This window comes from Chaetodon trifascialis, chromosome 22 (assembly GCF_039877785.1).
Source record: "Chaetodon trifascialis isolate fChaTrf1 chromosome 22, fChaTrf1.hap1, whole genome shotgun sequence".
Lineage (NCBI taxonomy): Eukaryota > Metazoa > Chordata > Actinopteri > Chaetodontiformes > Chaetodontidae > Chaetodon > Chaetodon trifascialis.
In genome coordinates, this window is record NC_092077.1 from 12,548,396 (window position 1) to 12,568,086 (window position 19,691).

A 19,691-nucleotide genomic window follows, 5' to 3' on the forward strand; every position below is an offset into this window, starting at 1 on the left:
CTCTCTCTCTCTCTCTCTCTCTCTGGGTATCACTGCAGAGCTGAGCTGCAGGGGCAGCAGAGGCAGAGAGAAGAGAGAGCTCTAACTCCCGATCAGTGAGACACAGGCAGACAGACAGACAGGCAGGCAGACAGAAAGACAGGCACACAGACTGACTGATAGACACACCGCCGGACCATCATGGACTGGATCAGGACAGAGAAACCCGTCTCCGGATGAGACAGGACGGCCTGGCTTCTGTTTTTTGGGGGGACTCTGCTATAGATACGTGGAATAACCGACAACCCATTGGGAGATTTAACCCCGTGCTACCCGTGATGGAATATTTACACTCTTCTCATTTCCTAAATTTTCTCCTCTTCTCTTCCTCCCCCTTCTCTTCCTCCACCACCACCTCCACCTCTTCATCATCTCACATTTTGACACGCTGCTGAAGATGCGCACGAATGCGTCTTTTGCGCACTTCCATTGCGACCGTCACTGACAGCGCCCGTGCTTTATAACCTTTTGAAACCTGATTTTTTTTAAGAGCCAACAAGGGAGAGGGGAGAAACGAGGAGAGAGGGAGAGAGAGGGAGCGAGCGAGGTGTGAATTGAATTGAACGCGGTGCTGGTCTCATGTTTCTCGCCTAGGGCCCGGATGTACCGAGAGATGCACCGGTGCGTTTTCCCAACCGGTTCCGCCGAAAGCTCTCTCTTTTTTCTCGCCTTCACCTCCATCATGGGGATTAGGTAATATTCACTCCATCCGAAGAAACCCTCCCCATAAATAAGAATAACGGAATACCCAAAAACTGTCCGCGCCAGACAGTTCTTTCTTCTTTTCTCCCCCTTTTTTAATTTCTTTATTTTTGGGGGGCTTTTTTTCCTCTTGTTATTTTCCCTCCTCCTTTCCAGCTTTTTCCTCTCTCTCTCTCTCTCTCTCTCTCTCTCTCTCTCTCTCTCTCTCTCTCTCTCTCTCTCTCTCTCTCTCTCTTCCATTCACCCATAGGGATAACGCCGGACTACATTTATGGTAAATGAAAGCAAAAACATGTACATCCCGGAGGACACCCTTGAGAACCATCAAGGTATGTGGTGTCTTTTTTATTTATAACTGGCAAACATCTTGTAACTGTGCATGAGAGAGGGAAGGAGGGAGGGAGGGAGGGAGGGAGTAAGAGAGGCATGATGATCTCGAAATGGGGATGGGATGGGGAAAGAGGAGGGGGAGGAGGAGGTGGAGGGGAGCGGGGAGGGAAAAAAGGAAAGGGGTGTTAGCTCTTCCCCTCGTTTTCAACAGATGGACAGATGCAGACCTCTTTCCTCCACTTTCCCACCGTGTGCGGTTTGTTTATCTGATCTGTGGCCCGCTGGGTGCAGTTTGTGCAGCAAGTGAACTTGTGCCGTAATCACGCAACAAGGCTGCAGGTACAGCCGCGGACAGATAGGCATGAGGCCTTTTCCTCGCTTGGCTGAGTCCACACTTGTGGGTTTGACAGGCCCGTCCGTCGGAGCACTGTGGCACAATGGGTGGGCAGCGGTCATATGTAGCCAACAGGCACCTGTAGGCGTTGTTTAAGACACATTTCAAGCGGCAAAAGCGCGCCCGTGCGCGCTATTTGGCGGATCTTGCCTCCCCGAGGCTTGTCGTTTTGGGAATAAACTAAACTGCACGCATTGGCCGACGTTTTGTTGGCTCTATGTCAGTACGAAGCCGCCAAGGAGCAGCAAATTGAGCAGCGCCCACCGATACGCGCACTCGATCACCATCGACCCTCCTTTCTCCTATAATCAATACTCGTATTAGTCACGTTTTAATCCAAGTTGTGGTGTCCGCAGGGCTCCTTAATAGCGGAGGAGAGAGAAATCGCAGAGATGACAGGTGGCAGTAGGAGGGCCTGCAGGACTTAACTGTCTGCTGAGAATTGGGTTGATGGTGTGCTATTTTGGGGGGGAAGGCAGCGGAGGACAGTGGGCTGTTTCGCACAAGACACGAGCGAAGTTCAACGTGACGACTTTTTGAAGTGTTTAAAACGGCAACGCACGCATGGAGCGAACCGAAAACCGGGGCTGTGGTTTGTTTTGCGGTGAGGAAAGGGTCTGTTTGCATTGCGCAGTATTACGCGTCGCTCCTTCCACCCACGTTGCAGAGAGCAAAGCCCAGCAATGCATTGGTTTATGGCCGGTCGGACCTTGTAATTCAGCGAACGGGCTGTTTACCCGATCACTGTTATCATCTTCACGGCCATCATCGTCATCGTCGTCGTCGGCTTTCGTCCAGCACTTCCATCACAACCACAAACCTCTCTGCCTTGGCGACAGGTTCCATAGCAACAGGGGATGAGGAGAGGGGTGGCGGTGGATGTGTGTGTATGTATATATGTATGTGTGTGCGCGTGTGTGTGCGTGTCGCAGGGAGGCACATTGAGCAACTGATAGCAGGTTGGATGCTACCTGCGGAGCTGCCATCATGTTAATGTTCATAGTTCGATGACAGGCAGCTCCAACAGGATGGCATCATCATGAAGGGCAGGTGTGCGTACACTTACTTGATTAGCATGATGTCATCTTTATCTGTTACTATCAAAAAGGACCCTTTAGCCCAAGTTGTCCAAAGAAGTAACAGATCATCATCACCATCATCGTTATTATTGCGATGTAGCCTGCAGCTCAGGAAAAGTGCTTCACAACCCTGAAAGACACAAGGAGATCACATGTTTAACAAGTGGATCGTTAGTGTGGCTTTTCTTGGCAACAACATACAATTTCTCCTCAAGATTAGGTGGCCCTATAACTCAGCATGAGATGGTCAGGGGCCACTCTGAAGCTATTACTCCCTTCATGGTGATTGGTACTTAATGCTGTATGAAAGTCTAAAAAATGTCACAGCAGATTCAGTTTAGGAGTTTACAGCACAGGGATGCAGTGCAAAACAGCAAAACATCAGATTAGAAGGCACAGCGTTTGTCTCATTTGTGTATCGGAGGTGGTAAAACACGTACAAACTCGATAATGAGTGTTCAAGTCAAAGTGAAACGCCAGACTTCTCCAGATCAGCACATCTGAAAAGATAAACTCTATTTTCAAGCTGATGGAAAAAGCTTTTTAACATCTTCCTCATCAGTGTGATTTCAGTGTAATTTAGGCCCAGTTATAATGAGATTTGTAGCAAATTTATCTCAGTCTTGGGTGGTGTTTTCAGCACCACGGACAGTTCTTCCCTCATATTGACAGCTACATGTCAGCAATTAAAGAGTCGTTTGAATCCTGCTTTGCTCTTTCGTGTTACAGCTCAGGTTTTTAGCTGATCACCTCTCATAATGAGTGACAGAGAAGCTCTAATTCATACAAGATCACCAACTTCACAAGCACCCACTTTGATAGTATATAACTATAATTAAAATAAGCCTATTGTGCATGTTAAATTGACTTTTACTGTTCTTTTTTGGAGAGTGGTGAAGCAGCAGGTGGAGTAGGCCCATATTAGGAGGCACTTGATGAGTTTTCCGCAGGAGAAACATGGCAGCTCTCTGGAGTAGTGCAGTTATGCGAGACACCATCCTTTGGCCAGAAGTTTCAACAGTTCAGTTTTAACTCTAATCCGCAGTGTTTGCCAAGACAATGAAGCCCCACCAGCTCCTCAGACGCTGCTCTGTAGCTGACCCTGACCTCTCTCCTCTCTTTCAATGGAGGCTAAAGAAAAGACAGATTTCTCCCTGAGGGATTCAGGAAAAAGTCCTGCCTACACATAAAAACAGAGCCGACGATGGCTTATATTCAGAGGATTTATGTTACAGTTCCTGAAACCTAACGCCAGCTTTGCCACTGGTGTTCGGTTTTCTCTCTCTTTTCGTCCTTACATCCTCTCTGTAACTCAGACAGAGCTGATGTTCCACACGATTGCACCTCATGTTCACGGAATGAATCAATTACGCTGCATGTACATACTCTCAGGGTTTGTTTTTTTTTTTTCAGATAGCTGCTCTTGTGACTCTCAAACACACGCGCACAAGCAAAAGCACGCGAATCGCAGACAAATAAACACCTGTAGCGTCTTGTGGCATTGCATGTAGAGCAGAGAAGTGTTTTGGAACGCACACACACTCACTGCAGCGGCGGTTTTCAGCAGCGTAATCAGTGAGTTGATTTTCTCTGTGGGCATTGTGCCAGAGGCATGATACCTCCTTTAAGGATATTAATTGGTTTCCGATGGTTACACTGGGGCGCTGGCCACCTGCCAAATCCCCTCACTCTAATGATGTGACTTGATATGCTCGCTGATTCCATGGAAGTCACCTCAAAAGACATGTTGCAACACCCAGTGACGTGCTCGCTTTCCGTGTAGCTTCTCACTCAGAGCCGATGCCAGTCGATGTGTCCGCAGAGGGTTTTCAGCTCTGAAGAAGAGCGGCTGTGCTCGCACAGGGAACTTCTCAAGAGCACATAAAACTTAAGTTTGTTGGACAGAATATAAGTACGAGAATCCCCTTGATTTAATAGATTTTGTGTGAAAACAGGCAACCTGCAAGTGGCACAGTCGTTGCCTCGTGCGAATAAAGGCAACGATTTTTCAAGTATTTCTCTCATATGTGCTTTAATTAGAATCCACAGGAGCGGAGAAATAGCGAGGCGAGCCAAGACATCTATCAGTATGCTTGATGTAGATGGAAATCTGGGCAATTAAGCACCAATCTACCGTTACTCAATCCAGTTGTTGCTTAATATCAGGTTGGATCTAATTCCTGGCAAGGTGGAAGAGACAGGAACGGAGCGTTGGGTAACTTTTTGGCAAACTGTGGTGTGTAATATGGCTATAACTTTGAAGGGTCTCTTTAAAAATAATTCAAAAAATGAGATTTTTGTCTACTCATGCAGCCTAAGTCTGTGGATGTTATACCAATGAGCTATTTTGGCGCCATAATTGCCTCTGACCTGTGCTTTAATGCTTGTTTACTCGGTGCACATACAATGTGGTCTTTTAAGACTGTTTACATTCCAGTTTTAGCGCGGAGACAATAACAGTGAGGTAACTTAATTTGAGTCCAAAGCCTTTTGTAATCAAATGTTATTTTCAATGACTGTCCCTTCCTCGAGACCCTGACATTTGAAGAAACAATCCAAAGAACCCTCAGCAGATTCATTAAGGATTTTAAGATTGACATTTTGGGCAGTGAACACAAACAATGATAGACTTTGTTGTATATCCAGCAATGAAGAACCCACCTTGTTAGCATGTTGTAGTCAAACATGACCCATTTTGATCAAACAATATCCCCCCTTTGCCCCCCCACCCTTGCTGTTCCTGTGTGTGTCCATGCTTGTGAGTGGGAGAGAAACATAGAGATGCAGTTTCCAGTGACTGTTCCTCGCTATGGTTTACTGAGGATGTTATCACCTTTAATAATTCAGCGCAGAGGCAGAAAAGCTGAAGTAACGAGGCAAAATTGTTGCATTTGTGTTTTAACCTTTGTGCTCTTTCTCAACTTCACCGTCTCTCACGTTCATTCAAACACCGCTGCTGCCCACTGAGCTGCTTTAGCAGAGGAGCTGGGGTTTGGCTGTTGTTAATCCAGGAATTGGTTTTACTTTTAAAGTGAGAGTCTCAACTTTTGTTTTAAGTGACGTGGCCGTTTAGTTTCACTGTACTCCTGCTTGGAGACCAAAACAGAGTTAATATACAGTATTGTGAATATTGGACTTATATTCAGCTGCTGGACGTGTAAATAAGCAACTAACAGTTCGCGATGTCAACTTAAAAGGTGATAATATGTCAGTATCGTGTTTCCGCTGCCCCACATCTGCCAAGAAATAAGTCATTTTCAGGTTTAATGTCTCCCAAATTACACAGAAACATTATTTAATGCTGTACTGGACTTCAGTACCCATAATTCCTCACACCAGTGACTCTCAGCAGGGTGTTCACCACCTCTACAAATGGTAGCAAATGAATGAATGAAATGTATCACAAGATGATTGTCATGGTAGAAAGTAAGAATAACTTAAATTCTGATACATCGTGCTTATTTTCTCTTTACCTTTCTCTCATATATGCCTTTTCTTGCGAAATGTACCATAATTTTACTTCTTCTGAAATACAAAAATCATTCGTAGCAGCTGTCTGAGCAGTGAAAATCACTCACTTGAACTATTCACAACTCATACACCTTGTGATGAGGGGTCCAGTAGACAGTAGACCTTGCTTTGCAATAAGGGGTCAGAAGGAAAAAAGGCTATGAAACGCAGCCTTTTATACTGTATGCATCATGTATAGGATCAGAATACTGTAGCTACTGTATGTGTGTTTAAAGATGCATTAGTCACAGGCAGGTTGTGGCCATTGTAGCGGAGGAAGCACTGAAGAAGTTTATATCAGCGCCTCCGAGGGTGTCGTGGCTTTAACTTCAGGATGTGACTCAACAACAGCTGCTCTTTAACGTAAAACACCATCTGAGACACAAATAAGACACATGGAGCGAAGGAAAGAGGGCAGAGGAGGGGCGGATCGAAGGACAGAAAAGAGAGCAGCATGATAGATTGTTTTAAAGGAGATAAAAAGAAGAGAGATGGAGGGAGTGTAGAGAACAGTGTGGAGTGGAGATGGAAAAGAGGGACAGGCTAAAAAGACAGACTGGCAAGGAAACACAGGGACAGAAAGGAGCAAATGGAGGCAGCCAATGGAAAGAAAAGAGGGACCTGTAAGAGGGAGGAAGAGAGGGATGAAACGAGTGAGAAACGGAGACGGGGGAGAGCTGGAGGGATAGAGGGAGAAGTGAGGAAGCACAGGAGGAGGAGGAGGAGGAGGAGGAGAAGGAGGGAAGATTATCCGTGACTGTCTTGCTTAAGCCTCTGGTTGCGTATTGGAAATCTATCCAGAGGCTGTCCTCTGCTCTTAGTGCTATCGGGCCCCAGTCTTTATTTCTGATGGGACAATACGCCAACACTGGCAGCACCGCGCGCGCGTGTGTGTGTGTGTAAAAGAGAGTGTATGCAGTCGCAATTGGCCACCTGCCCATATGCATTGTGCTTGCTTGGCTGCCTCCTACTTTCAGTGTGTGTCTCTCCGTTCACTTTGGACATGTGTTTATGTGTCCTACCTCTCTAAAACACACGCACACACACCAAGTCTATTGATCTGGCTGAAGCCACCAGTGGAAACAATGATTCCAGACCTGTAGCATCCTCCTTCAAACTCCGCCTCTCCCTTTCTTTCTCCACCTCATACTCTCTCCTCCTTCTGTTTTACTGCCTATTCGCTGTCTCTCATTGTTCACCTCAGGTAACCCTTAAATCATATATCGCTGAGTATGAAATGAATATTTAAGCGCCAAAGGGCCTAAAAATCCTCAGAAGAGCGTGGCTGAAAAATAGACGTCCTCAGAATTTACAGTCTCAGTTGAAAAATCTCTCTTATAGTCCACCAGCTATAATCTAAATGAGAAGTTTTGAGTCGATAGAAATATTGATAATCTGTTGTAGATCACCTTCAGTCGCCACCATGAGCTCACAGCAGTAAGCTTTATGAGTGGGAGTGAGTGCACTTTATGGACTTTTTTGCCTTGGGTTTCACCTTGCAGGCTACTAACCGTCTGCCCCGCTTTTATATGTTTTCAGGAAATTATATTTTAATCTATATTTTGATTTAAATCTGACAAGGTGTAATTACAGTATTCCCCAAAAAAGAAGCTAGAGTTGAACCTCATGTCAACCACCAACAATATAATAAGTCGTCTTCCATTAACACAGACACAACCCCAAAAGATGCCACGAGTTTGCCATGATAAAGCGCTTTTATTCCTCATCTCTGAGGTTTTTTTTAAATGTAATTTCCACTAAGATTAGCGCCTTCCAGCTTGGTATGGCATATTCCTTTGTTAGACTGCCATTATTATGAAAAGCATGATAACCGCTTGCGCTTCCTGTTCTGCTATATGGTGATATAATGATGCTTTCTGTGCATAGAAAGAAAAGTGTGCACGTATGTGTGTGTTTCCCAAGTTACAGGAGAGGCTGAGGGATGAAGAATGAAGAAAGAGACAAGAGTAGAAAGCTGTCTATATTATTCATGCTCAACCATGCACTCCTCCCCTCTGTCTCTATCTTGTCTGTCCTCTCTTCCCCTTGCAAATTGTCTTTACCCATCAGTCCCTGCAGATAATTTCTCCCTTTTCCCCCCTTCTCTTTCTCCATCACTCAGATAGCCACTCAGCGTCAGTCCATTTGAAGGTTCATCATTCAGTTAGACCGCATTTCATTTCCTCTATGAATTAATCAGCCCATCCGCCTGCATTTACTGTAACAGTCACTAGCATTGGAAGTGGAGCTAACCACAGAAAAGCATCATACAAAGCGTCGTCCCAACGGGGATTTTAGACTGTAAGCTTGACGCACAAAACACTGCACAGCACAAAGTGGACAACCCACAAACCCATGCACTTATGAAAACAACTTGTCTGCATTTCTCTGTGCAGAAAGAGCTGAAGTTGACATGTCCTATAGCAGGCAGTAGGTACAGCGTGGTTCCATCCTTAAGCTGTGTAGGCAGTGTTGGGGTTGTGTGCTGTCATGGGTAAAAGCAAAACATATCTTTATATGAATCCACTTTATCTTGTTTTTTATGTGAAATACTTGGAGCATGGTGCCGTGAAATGGTAACCAAGTTGTTTTCTTCAAGTTTTTTGAGTCTTTGTTATCAAACTAGGTTAAGGTCACATTTCGACTTCATCCATTGTGTGTGACTGAGCACATACTTTTGTTTTGAGGTGATGCGGCCGAGGTACAATTTGAAAAAGCGCCAGTGCTTCCAATACAAAAGCTGCTATTATCACTGTTCTTTGGTGGCAAATTTCTGGCCTATAGCACAATAGAGCGGAAGAGGAAGAATGAGTGAATCATACTGATGTTTCATTTTAAAAGAGATGGGTGTGTGTGTGTTGTAGCTGTGCACAAAGTTGTGCATCTGAATACTTGTCTCAAATCAGTTACGTAACGGTAACTGACGCCACAAAGTTAAGCTGCGAGTCCACTGTCCGCCTGAGACACATCAGTTTTAGTACTGACGGCACTCGATAAGCTTGACACGTGTCGATTTGTCAAAAGCTGTCATTCATTCATCACTCAGGCGCCTTTCCAAGGAAGCGCTTTGCCTAACAACACTTTGAAAAAACAGAGGACTGATCTTTAAACCAAATTCGACAAAGGGCTTGACGCAAAAGTGGGGCTTTTGTATATCTGATCTCCTTAACTACACGACTGCTGACCAATTTTTAATGCATTCTGTTCAGTTTCTGGTCTTAAATGTATTTTCCAAGCTGTCCAGAGAGCCATTGAGAGCGTTGTGCAAGGTCACACTTCAATCAATGGATTAAAATGAGTGTTTCTTCAGTTTTATTGGCTCCTACAACATTATCTAGTACAAGTCTGTCTACTTGTTGGGAAAAGAAGCTAAAAAATGGTGTGAGTTTGACTTGTGTGGACGAGCTTTGCAGCTGTTGGCTCGCGGTCTCACCATTTGTTAATGATTTATTGTGATCGTCATTCACTCACACATATTTCCCAAAACTGGTCGGAGACTTCAACTCGATGTGTCGTTTTAAATTCGTTGCAGATGTGGCTGATGTTTGGACTTGTTTTTGCAGACCCAGTTGGCACAATTTGCAGAAAAACGAGAGATTTCTTCCATTGGAATCTGTGCTGATTGGTGCAGAAGAGTCCTTCAAATATTCATAGCTGCGTCTGAATTGCCAGTTGAAACAGTCATGCCGGCATGCCATATGCTATAAACCACAGTGTCTCTCGCGGGAGTTAAGGACGCTTGCATTCATGTTCATTAGTTACAAATGAATACGTTCAGTTCACCAGTCACCAAAACCACGAGCACATTCAATGAACACGCTCTTTTAGGGCATTCATGCATAAAACTGTCCATCAATCTCTGTTCATTTTTCTACAATATAAAATTCAAGTAGCTCACCCTTGAAATTACTATAGATTTGTACTACGTTGTAGATTTTATGTTATTTTCAGTGAAAGCTGCTGTTTGTCTTACTGTTGTAAATTAAATAAACAGATTTGGTGCTGACTGTGACAGATTATATAACTCGAGTTTCAAGAGTCTACTAATTGATTTTCTTACTGTACAGAAATTAATGGAATAAACATACATAACATTTGAAAACACAGCAGCATGATTTGCAAAAAAAAAAAAAGAAGCTTAAAAGCTGCTGAAAACATGCCTTCAAAATAGAAGTTTTTCCCCATAACATCAAATACTAATGGTTAAATATGCAGCAAAACTCAGCTAATCTCTTCATCGGGAAGTTCATGACATCACTTTTTTCCAACTGAGCTCTACCCACTTCAAAGTAGGGAGAAAAGTACAGACAAAACAGGCCAGAAATCTCTCATGTGAAATAAACTGATCCAATTCTGGCAGAAAGTCTTGTTTTCTTGTACAGGAGGACCCAATTGCTCATAGAAAGATGACTGAGGAAATGGGCTTCTAGGGCCTTTAATGTACTATGAAGTGAACATGATTTCTACTAAATGGGTAAAAATCACTGTTATGGTTATTTAAGTTACTCATCTTCATTTTTAAGACTGCAATAATAATATCCATCGCTTTTAACGTCACAGATATGCACACAGTTTGAAACGATTCTTCAGTCTAACATGTTGCCTCGGCCACGTCTTTCTTTCACATACTGTATTTCTCCCATTTTTGCACTCAAAGACGAGTTTAATTACAGCTTTGACCGCCGTTACACTTCACTGCACACGTATGGATTGTCAATAGGTCACACCCACTCTTGGCAGAAAGTGTTCGTACTGTATGTATAAGAGCAGCTTTGCTCTGTGTTCCAGCTTGGGGGGGGGGGGGGGGGGGTACACTTACATGTACACACTGATCACAATATACGCCCGAGCAGATACACCCGATGTGAGATGTACCATCTCTCCTAATTTATTTTTCATGAGGCTAATTTCAGAGTGTGAGCAGGTAGAGAAGGAGAAAGGGAGGGTAAAATGCGAAAAAGGAAGAGAGGGAACAAAAGTACAGAAAGGGAGGAACGTTAGTCACCCTCAGGCTCTGTGCAGGAACAACCTCCTCACTACAAGGGAGGTGTGTGTGTGTGTGCGCCTGTCCAGGCACATATGTGTTTCTGTAATAAACACTGACCTGTCGCTTTAAGAGGAAATGAATCCTAACAACCACACGTGGCTCCTACCTGCAGAGCAGCTAATAGAAAGCAGAAGATTAGAGTTGGAATCCTGACACTTCAAGTGTGTCTTCTTTCTAATTGAAGCCCCATAAATAATTCTGTTTCATGAACAGCAGCGAGTTTTACTGTACTGTGAGTGCATATATTTTTAGCCTGGTTGCCCCAGCAGAGAATGAGGGATTTTGTAAAATTGAAGACATGGAATAAGGTTTCTCATCCCCAACAAGCTGCTGCTGATAGTTCATAACATTCAAATGGTTTGCAAATTCTGGTGTAGCGTGCGCCTCTTCAGCAGCTTGTATTTGTAGATGTAAAAAGGTCTCCCTGAAGAAGCCGCGCCATAAGTGTTTCCTTGCTTACTAGTTAGCGTACATATCTTGTAGGACCTTTCTCCCGCCTTTTTGAGGCACTTACTCACAGGATGCGAGGTTTGAAGCACAAAGGATGTACAGTCATGTGTTTCTATCAGGCTCTCGGTTCCAGCAGCCTTGTTAGTCGGGCCTCTGGTGGGCTTGTCATGGATGGATAGCTGCACTACAGAGAAGGTGGTCTATCGCCATAGGCCTACACACACACACACACACACACATACACACATACGCACATTCACACATACCCTCTGCTGTGAGCGTCACCTTGCTGGGTGACAGCACCCAGGAAAGATAGATTAAACCAAGAGTGGAGTGATGTGGCTCTGTGTGTTTGTTTGTGTGTGTGTGTGTGTGTGTGTGTGTGTGTTTTTCTGCCTCTGGGTGTGTGTGGTTGTGCATTTGTTTGGGCACTTCCTTCTGTGTGCGCGTCTCGGGCCGATAGCTGTCAAATCACTTCTTGCAGCTAAGAATCATGGGTAACAAAAGCCTGTTGTGTAGCCTGGGGCGCCGAGCACTTTCTGATAGTTTTCTTACTATACACCCGTACAGGAAAAGGTTAAGTAACACTTCAGTATAAGAGATGGAGGGGCATTTGTACTAAAAATGCTTTTTTTTTTTTCCTTCAGAACAAGTGTATTGCCAGACAGGAATATCTGCAAAATCCTGCATTATATTCAATGACAATGGGTTTTGTGACATAGGAGGAGGTGCGAACTTGTCTAATGTTGATGTATTGAAGTACATCAACATTAGACGAGTGATACTGTGCTGCTTTAGAAACGCCGCATGTATGCTGTGTCCTAATCAGTCCTGATCAGAAATAGATTTTTCCATTTATAGCAGAGCTCTTCTTCCATGTAAGACATTGACAAGGAGGTAATAACTTCTCGGAGGCCTGCGTAATGCCTTTGATTGATCTTGCATCATTCTGATCGTCTCGTAGGTCGCCATATCTCATGACAAGCCGAATGTACAGCAACACTTAAGTTTAAAGGTGATTAAGTACCACACTTTCATAAGCTGGGCAACTTATGAGGTTAAAAAAGAATGGGCAAAAGTAATGCAGCAGAGGGCAAAACATCCTGAACCTTTTCAGTCCTTAGTTTGAGTAATGCTCTAAAAACACTGCATCCGTAAGTTCCCATAATTCAGTTTGATAGCAGCTTTCATTTATCAGCTCCCTGCCTGATAAAAGTCCTGTCAAACTCTATGTCCTCAGGCTTTCTGTTAAAACTTTAAAGTCTCAAGCACAGTCCAGTGATGTCATCAGGGTCAGGTACTTCAGACCACTCCACAATCTCATCTTAATGTGTAGAATAGTCGGAGTGTCCCTTTAAAAGCCCTGTGGCTGCCGGTTAATCACTCACCAATGCAGACAACATAAAGACATGTCACGGAGGGATGTGACCTGTCATTAACTTGATTAAGATGCGTTGGACACTGCGTTGAACAGTATCCATGGCAACAAGCACCAGCCAAGTGGGTAGCTGGGGAACAGCGGGTTTATGATCTATGCACTGTTTTTACGTTCATGTTTCTGACCTTTCTTCTGTTTAGTCTCGTTCTGCCTCTTTATTTCTGTCGTGCTGTCCGGTCTGCCTGCATCCTGCTCCGGTCTGTTCTTTTCATCAGTCGTTACCATAGTGACCAGGGCTGGACTCGATAGGATGAAGCTAAGGTTAGGAGGCGGGTCTTCCAAAAAAAAAAAATCCAGCTACATTCCTGTCTCCGTCCCTCTTCTTTCACTCTCTTCTTGCCTTTCTGTGTCTTTAACTCTTCCTGTAAATTTACCAGCTGTGTGTGCATTTCCTGTTTCCATCTTCCTCTCTTCTCTTATCCCTGTTTTCTTATTAAGACAAGGTTAAGGTGTTCTGGTATGAAATGACCCAACTATATAGGCCATGAGAGTGTCCTTGACCGTCTATGTGTGTGAAAGAGAAGAGGCTGGTGTGTGTGTGTGTGTGTGTGTGTGTGTGTGTGTGTGTGTGTGTGTGTGTGTGTGTGTGTGTGTGTGTGTGTGTGTGTGTGTGTGTGTCCCCTGCCATCCCATCTATCTAGGCCAGTCTTGATGTGTGTGCTCCATGGACCACTTCCCCACAGACCACACTGTATATGTGTGTGTGAGGGAGAGAAGGAGTTAGTGTGTATGTCTGTATAGAGCAGTCCACTTCCCAAAAGACCAGACTCACTTTCACACTCTGGAATCATAATGGCTAAAACAGGCTTGTTACAGGACTCCTTCTACAGTACGTGTGTGTGTGTGTGTGTGTGTGTGTGTGTGTGTGTGTGTGTGTGTGTGTGTGTGTGTGTGTGTGTGTTCCCATCTCCAGTTATGTCTATAACCAGCTCCAGAAAGAGGAGGTTTTTTTAAAAAGCTGGTTTATCTATTTAGGGCAGCTTTTGTGTGGCAGTGTCGGCCGACTGGTCAAATATGTCATCAACTACTGGATGGACTAGCATGAGATTCGGTGCATGTTTCGATGGTTTCCAGAGGATGCATCATAATAACTTTGGTGATCCTGTAACCTTTCCTCCAATACTGTCATCAGGTAAATCAGCTAAAAATAATGGCATTCCCATCTTCCTCAACTGTACTTTGTGTTAGCGGATATTAGCATGCTAACATGCTAAACTGAGATCATGAACATAGTAAATATTACGTTGTAAACATCAACATGTTACCGTCGTCACTGACAGAGCTGCTAGCATGGCTGTGGACTCTTGCTGCGTGTGTGTGTTTAAGTAAAACATCATCTTGAGTTCTCCCCTTTCTTGTGTGTACTATACGTAAAGGTTGTTGCACATTGACTAGTCATTTATTTCATGTGACACGAGCACAGAACACAAAGCGTCTTCGTGTCAGCCTTTCTCCTTGCACAAAATTGATTCTGCGTGTGTGGTTTATACCAAAGTCACCCGGTATGGAAATGAGAGTGAACACACACTCCATTTCAGCTGAGTGAGGGCAGAGCGTGGGCGTGGCGGTAGTTCAGATGTAACTGTGGCTGTTCCCGTTTCTCTCTCTCTTCTTGTGCTTTCCCCTCTTCTTCCTCTCTCTTTTTCCCCCACTCCCTTCTCTCCACCCTCCTCATCTCCTCTTCGCATCTGTGATTTGTATTCCGGATCAATATGTCTGAGAGAGAGCGGCACATGGAGCGAGAGAGGAGGTGATTTTGGGGATTGGCTTGGCGCCTGTAGTGATGTCATCAGAACAGGAGGCGCGACATCGTCTGTTGTCATGTCAACCAAAAGAGATTCAACATGCTTGTAAAGACAGACAGACAGATAAAAGGAGGGGATGGACAAGAGAGATAAGCAAAGGATGTGTAAGATGTCGAAGTCTAAATATTAATGTTTTCATCTTGCACGTGAGAACACACTTACCTTAACGTTGCCATGTTGAACATACGCCTCGCCTGTTTGCTGCTGCTGTTTAACGCCTTTACACGCCCCTCCCCTCAGTGTGGACAGTGTAAAATGTCACTGTCGGTTCTCTGCGTGCGTGCGCCCGCGTTGCAGTGTGATAAAGTTGATGATTAATGACATTACCTCAACGTGGCAGACGGGTATCCATGGCGATAGCAGATTAAACAAACACTGTGTTCCTACAGGGATCGAGAGAGAGAGAGAAGTGGGGGAAGGAGAGGGGAGGATGAAGAAGGTGTTTTTGTGAGAGAGTCACTGTGATCGTTGTAATGTCCTGATGGCTTGTTCTTTAACACCAGTGGGGGCCAGAATGTGCTTCAGACCTCCGGTGGGTCACGTATAATGAATCGCCTGCACATCAGGAAAGAATGACATAACAGCTTTTCTATTTCTTACTGGAACTGTTTCATGGTCACTCTTGTACTGAGTTGATATCCTTTGGTTTCTGAAAGCTCTTACAAACCCACATATCATTTAAAACTCTCCTTCTCCCTCCCTCTTCTTCTCTGATCCTCTATCCAGACCACATCCTTGTGATCACCTTTCTCCTTTCTGCTCATCTGTGGTTAGCAGCAATCTTGTGTGGGCTTTTTTTTTCCCTTTTCATCCCTTTCTTTTCTCTCTTCAGGCCCTCTGCCGTCCCCTCTCTCCTCGTCTGACTGCTACGAACTCTCCCGTTTCCGTCCCCCTTGTCTTCACTAATGAAGCAGAGATCTGCTTGGGGCCATTTTCCTCTCTATCAATATTCTATGCCAATTACCAGGGTTGGGTTATTAACACTGACACAGGGAACCATGTCGCACTGCTCGGCTCTCCTGTTACCTTGCACACACACAGACATGCAGACACACCGAAACATAAATGTACAACAGGCACACAGGCATACAGTGTCTCTCATATACACACACTGACAGATATTTGTGTGTATGATGCCAGTACAGCATGCATGTAATTCCTCCTCAGCTCAGCTCTGCGATGAGATGATGCATATGGGAAAATACATGTGAAAAGGCAGTGGTGTGGTGTAGGGTATACACAGGTGTGTATCATATCATATACCTATTTTTCAGTCAGTGATAGCCTTTTTAAATACCCTCCAGTGCACATCATTCAGTAGTCTGCTGCCTTTTTTCCTTTGGATGGCAACGGCAGGAAGGTCATGCCTTCTCCATCCTAAGAGGGTCCCATCCTAGGAAAAAAACATCTGTCTGCAACCTGCCTGTGCAGTTGGTTTACCATAAATAATAAAGCACTGGAGAGAAGATTGAGTACCATACTTCCAGCTGGGAAAGTGAATATTTTGTCAAATAAACATGCAGTAACAGTGTACATCTCAAGATAGCTGCTATGCTAATGTTACCTCTGAATAGCATCTGGTTTCTCGGTGGGGCCACTTGGCTTTCATGGCATTTTATCATAAGAAACTTTTTCCTTGTGCCGACAAAAGCCCAGTGTAGCAGCAGTGTAATAAATGTTAATTTTCCCACATTTAACTTATGCTAATGCTAATTGTTGCCTGTGCTAAAAGCTCGCCGTGACAGCAGGTTGCCAAGTGTTAATGATGCAGGTAGTTATGTCACAGCACAGTAGGGCTGATTGGAGCACAGATGTTGAGGAACTCGGTAGACTGGTTCGTAAGGTGTTTTACTGAGCTGGGACCTGAAACAGAAAAAAAAAAAAATCAGTGGTCTTTGAAGCACCCTCACCGTGACATCTGAAATTGAGTGTGCCTGAATATGGTTGGCATTCACTGCAGGAGTCAGCTTCATTAAAACAAGTACATAATTTGCGATAAGATGCAACTAATGTTGCGCTACGAGGAGGGTCAGGCCACGAAAGGAAGTCCTGCTCTCTGCTGGTCAGCAAGCATGTAGCCTCCTAATATTTGCCAACAGCAGGCTGCCCACGGTCTTTAAACAGTCAACTTTAGACAGTCGTAAAGAAGAATTCAGTTTAGAGAAATATAAATACTCAGCTTTGCTAGAAGCCAGTATTAGAAGCAGTAGTTAATTGAGTCAACATATGCAGCAGTGTTTTGGAAATTTTCTGGAACAGACACATGAACAGAGTGACTTACTCAAGCTGCTGGTCAGTGCTAATATGCTAGTATTTCTGACATATGGCAGCCCTGCCAGAGACAAGCACTTGAGGCCTTGACCCATGTTTTAAACACTGCCCTAAATTATTTAAATGGCTCCAGATTTAGACTACAGCTGGCTAAATTTGATGGATGTGTATTCCAGCATTCAACCAGAATGACATCCAACTATTAGCCATTACTCTAAATTTTAATCTGGTCTTTTTAGCCGGAAATATTGCTCTGTTGCTTAAATATAGCCTACATTTTCCAGAGTGCATTATATCTGTCATTATATGTGCTCTCTGCTCAATGTAACTCAAAGCTGTAACTGCAGAAGAGGTATATATAGCCGGGATATTGAGATTTTTCTACAGCAGTTGTTGTGACAAGCGAGCCCAGGGTTTTGGTGTTTGGCAGTTCAGACAGGCAACATCAGCCAGTCCCACAGTCTGAGCCAGCTGCCTGTTGACTGCCCAATCTGATAGGCCTGTCTGATAGCAGCCTTCCAATGGACACACATGCGAGCACGCACGCATACGCAAGCACTCACACACACAGATATGAAACAGTCAAGGCAAGGTAAATAAATATCTGAGTTATAATCTCTTTCTTCCCCTCTCTCTCGCATGCACAAATACCAGAGAGGAAACAACATCTGCGGCATCTGGCCAATCAAAGCTTTGATCTGGGGTCACATCACAGCCATTTTGGAGGAACGTGACAGTCATCTGTCCTCAGTCATGTGTTGTTTGTTCACCAAAAATCAAGCTCAGGAGGAAAAACACAGCCCTCTATTTAAAAGAACAAAGTCAGCGCTGTGCTGCACACGCGGCAAACACAGTGCATCTGGACTGAAAACATGCTGTACACACATGTTGGACCTCTTTTTCTCCTCTGTCTTCTTTATGTGTCACTCCTTTCTTTTGTCTCTTTAGCTTTCGCGCAGTCACTGTCACTCACCTTGTCTTTGTGCTGCTCTGCTGTCTGTTTCTGTCTGTCTCCTGTGTTAAAGTCAGTGTGTGTGTGCGCTTGCAGTGTGTGCGACTGTACCTCAAAGTCAGGCATCTGGTGGCTATCAGAGTTAATCACCCAAGCTTCCTACAACTGCCTGTGACACACAAGCTCATGCAAAAGCACACAGCGACACACATGCGCACACAAGGCTTTCATCGGAACATGGCAGCACATTAGACAGCGTTGGGAAGAACGACGGGCCACACAGGGTTGGCCGAAGTGGCAGGATGAAGAAATGGAGGGCACCAAGAGGCCACGGGAAAAAAGAACAGAATGAGGGATAAGAAATGAAGGTAGAAAGGAGGGTAGGAAGGTGGCAGGGATGTGTGAAATGGGCTATCACACATTTTGGCATTCAAGAATAGAAAGACTTGATAATGACACTGCTGCACCGCTTAAATAGAACAGGAGGTGTGAAACGCCCGGACAGCAAAAGCAGTTCATTTAGTGCGCTGGAGGTGAGTGAGTCAGAGGAGAAACACATGAAAACAAACACATCAGACTGCCTAACAACAGAGAAAACATTCTTCTTCCTCTGACTAATTAATGTCTGATTCAGTCAGAATTTCAGGCCGTGTAATTCTGCACGTTCTGATCACGTCATGGTTCAAAGCCAGGGATAGAAATATCTATATGCAGCGGTCAGAGTCAAAGTCAGGTTTACTTTAATATCACAGGCTCTGCGATTTGGACAGAGACTTTTCATGGCCAGGGTTAACAGTAATTTGCAGGGCTGAGTCAAGGCAGGGCTGTCCTGTCGGGGACGACAGGTCAGGGCCTGGAAATGATAAATCCACTTATGAAAGTAAGACAGGGAGAGGGAGACAGGCACTTCTGCTCTGTTCTTTTCCACTGACACTCTGCTGCCTTCTGTAGTCTCCGAGCCGAGCTACACCACAGTGGACAGACACAGTGAAGTGCTTTCCAGCTGCAGGTGAAAGGTCAAACAACACCTGAACTGTTGCACTTTCTATGCATATAATTGCTCTTTTCCAAATCATTCTTTCTCCGTTTGGAAAAGACCTACGTTTCATTTTCTCTCTTGTTTGCGCTCATTTTGTGCTCACTGTTGGTAGTCTCTGTTCGGAGTGAAACGTTCCATTATTGATTAGCGCAGCTGTAATGTGACTTTGTCCACGCTGTGAGCAGAGCTGAGCGGTGCCATGCTGCTCCTTACAGCGGAGGAGTTGTCAGCCTTAGTGAAGACAGCTGCATTCCCTCTAAACTGTTTACTGTGAAACAGACAAGGTCAGGACACCTGGTACGCTCTGAACGTGTCCGTCCCTCTTTCTGTCGGTCTGTCTTGCCTTATGACACTCTGCTTTCAACTCCTCTTCGTGAGCTCCGTCCTCCTCACTGTCATCTTCTCCATTTCCTTCCCTTGTATTGAGCTTTGCAGGGGGAGGTCCACATGCAGCACATATCTGGGGCCACTGTGAGAGCTTTGTCATGTATTTTTTAGTGCACAGCTCATATATTCTGAGTCTACATGCGTCCACATCTCGGCAAGTTTGAACTCAAACTTGCTGCTGTGGGGAAAAAAGGTAGATTTCACAAATGAAGAAACATCTGAGTCTGTGTTTTGGTTAATATTCATCG

The 19,691-nt window shown here is 44.6% G+C and overlaps 1 protein-coding gene across 8 annotated transcripts in view; it reads left to right on the forward strand.

Moving 5' to 3' along the window:
• Positions 1–960: 960 nt before the first annotated feature.
• Positions 961–19,691, forward strand: part of cacna1c (calcium channel, voltage-dependent, L type, alpha 1C subunit) — a 176,903-nt gene continuing 158,172 nt past the window's right edge. For all 8 annotated transcript variants that reach the window (XM_070991717.1, XM_070991718.1, XM_070991719.1 and 5 more), the window contains exon 1: positions 961–1,070. In XM_070991717.1, coding sequence (XP_070847818.1) covers positions 1,013–1,070 — 58 coding nt within the window. In that variant the 5' untranslated portion in view covers positions 961–1,012. The remainder of the gene's footprint in view (positions 1,071–19,691) is intronic.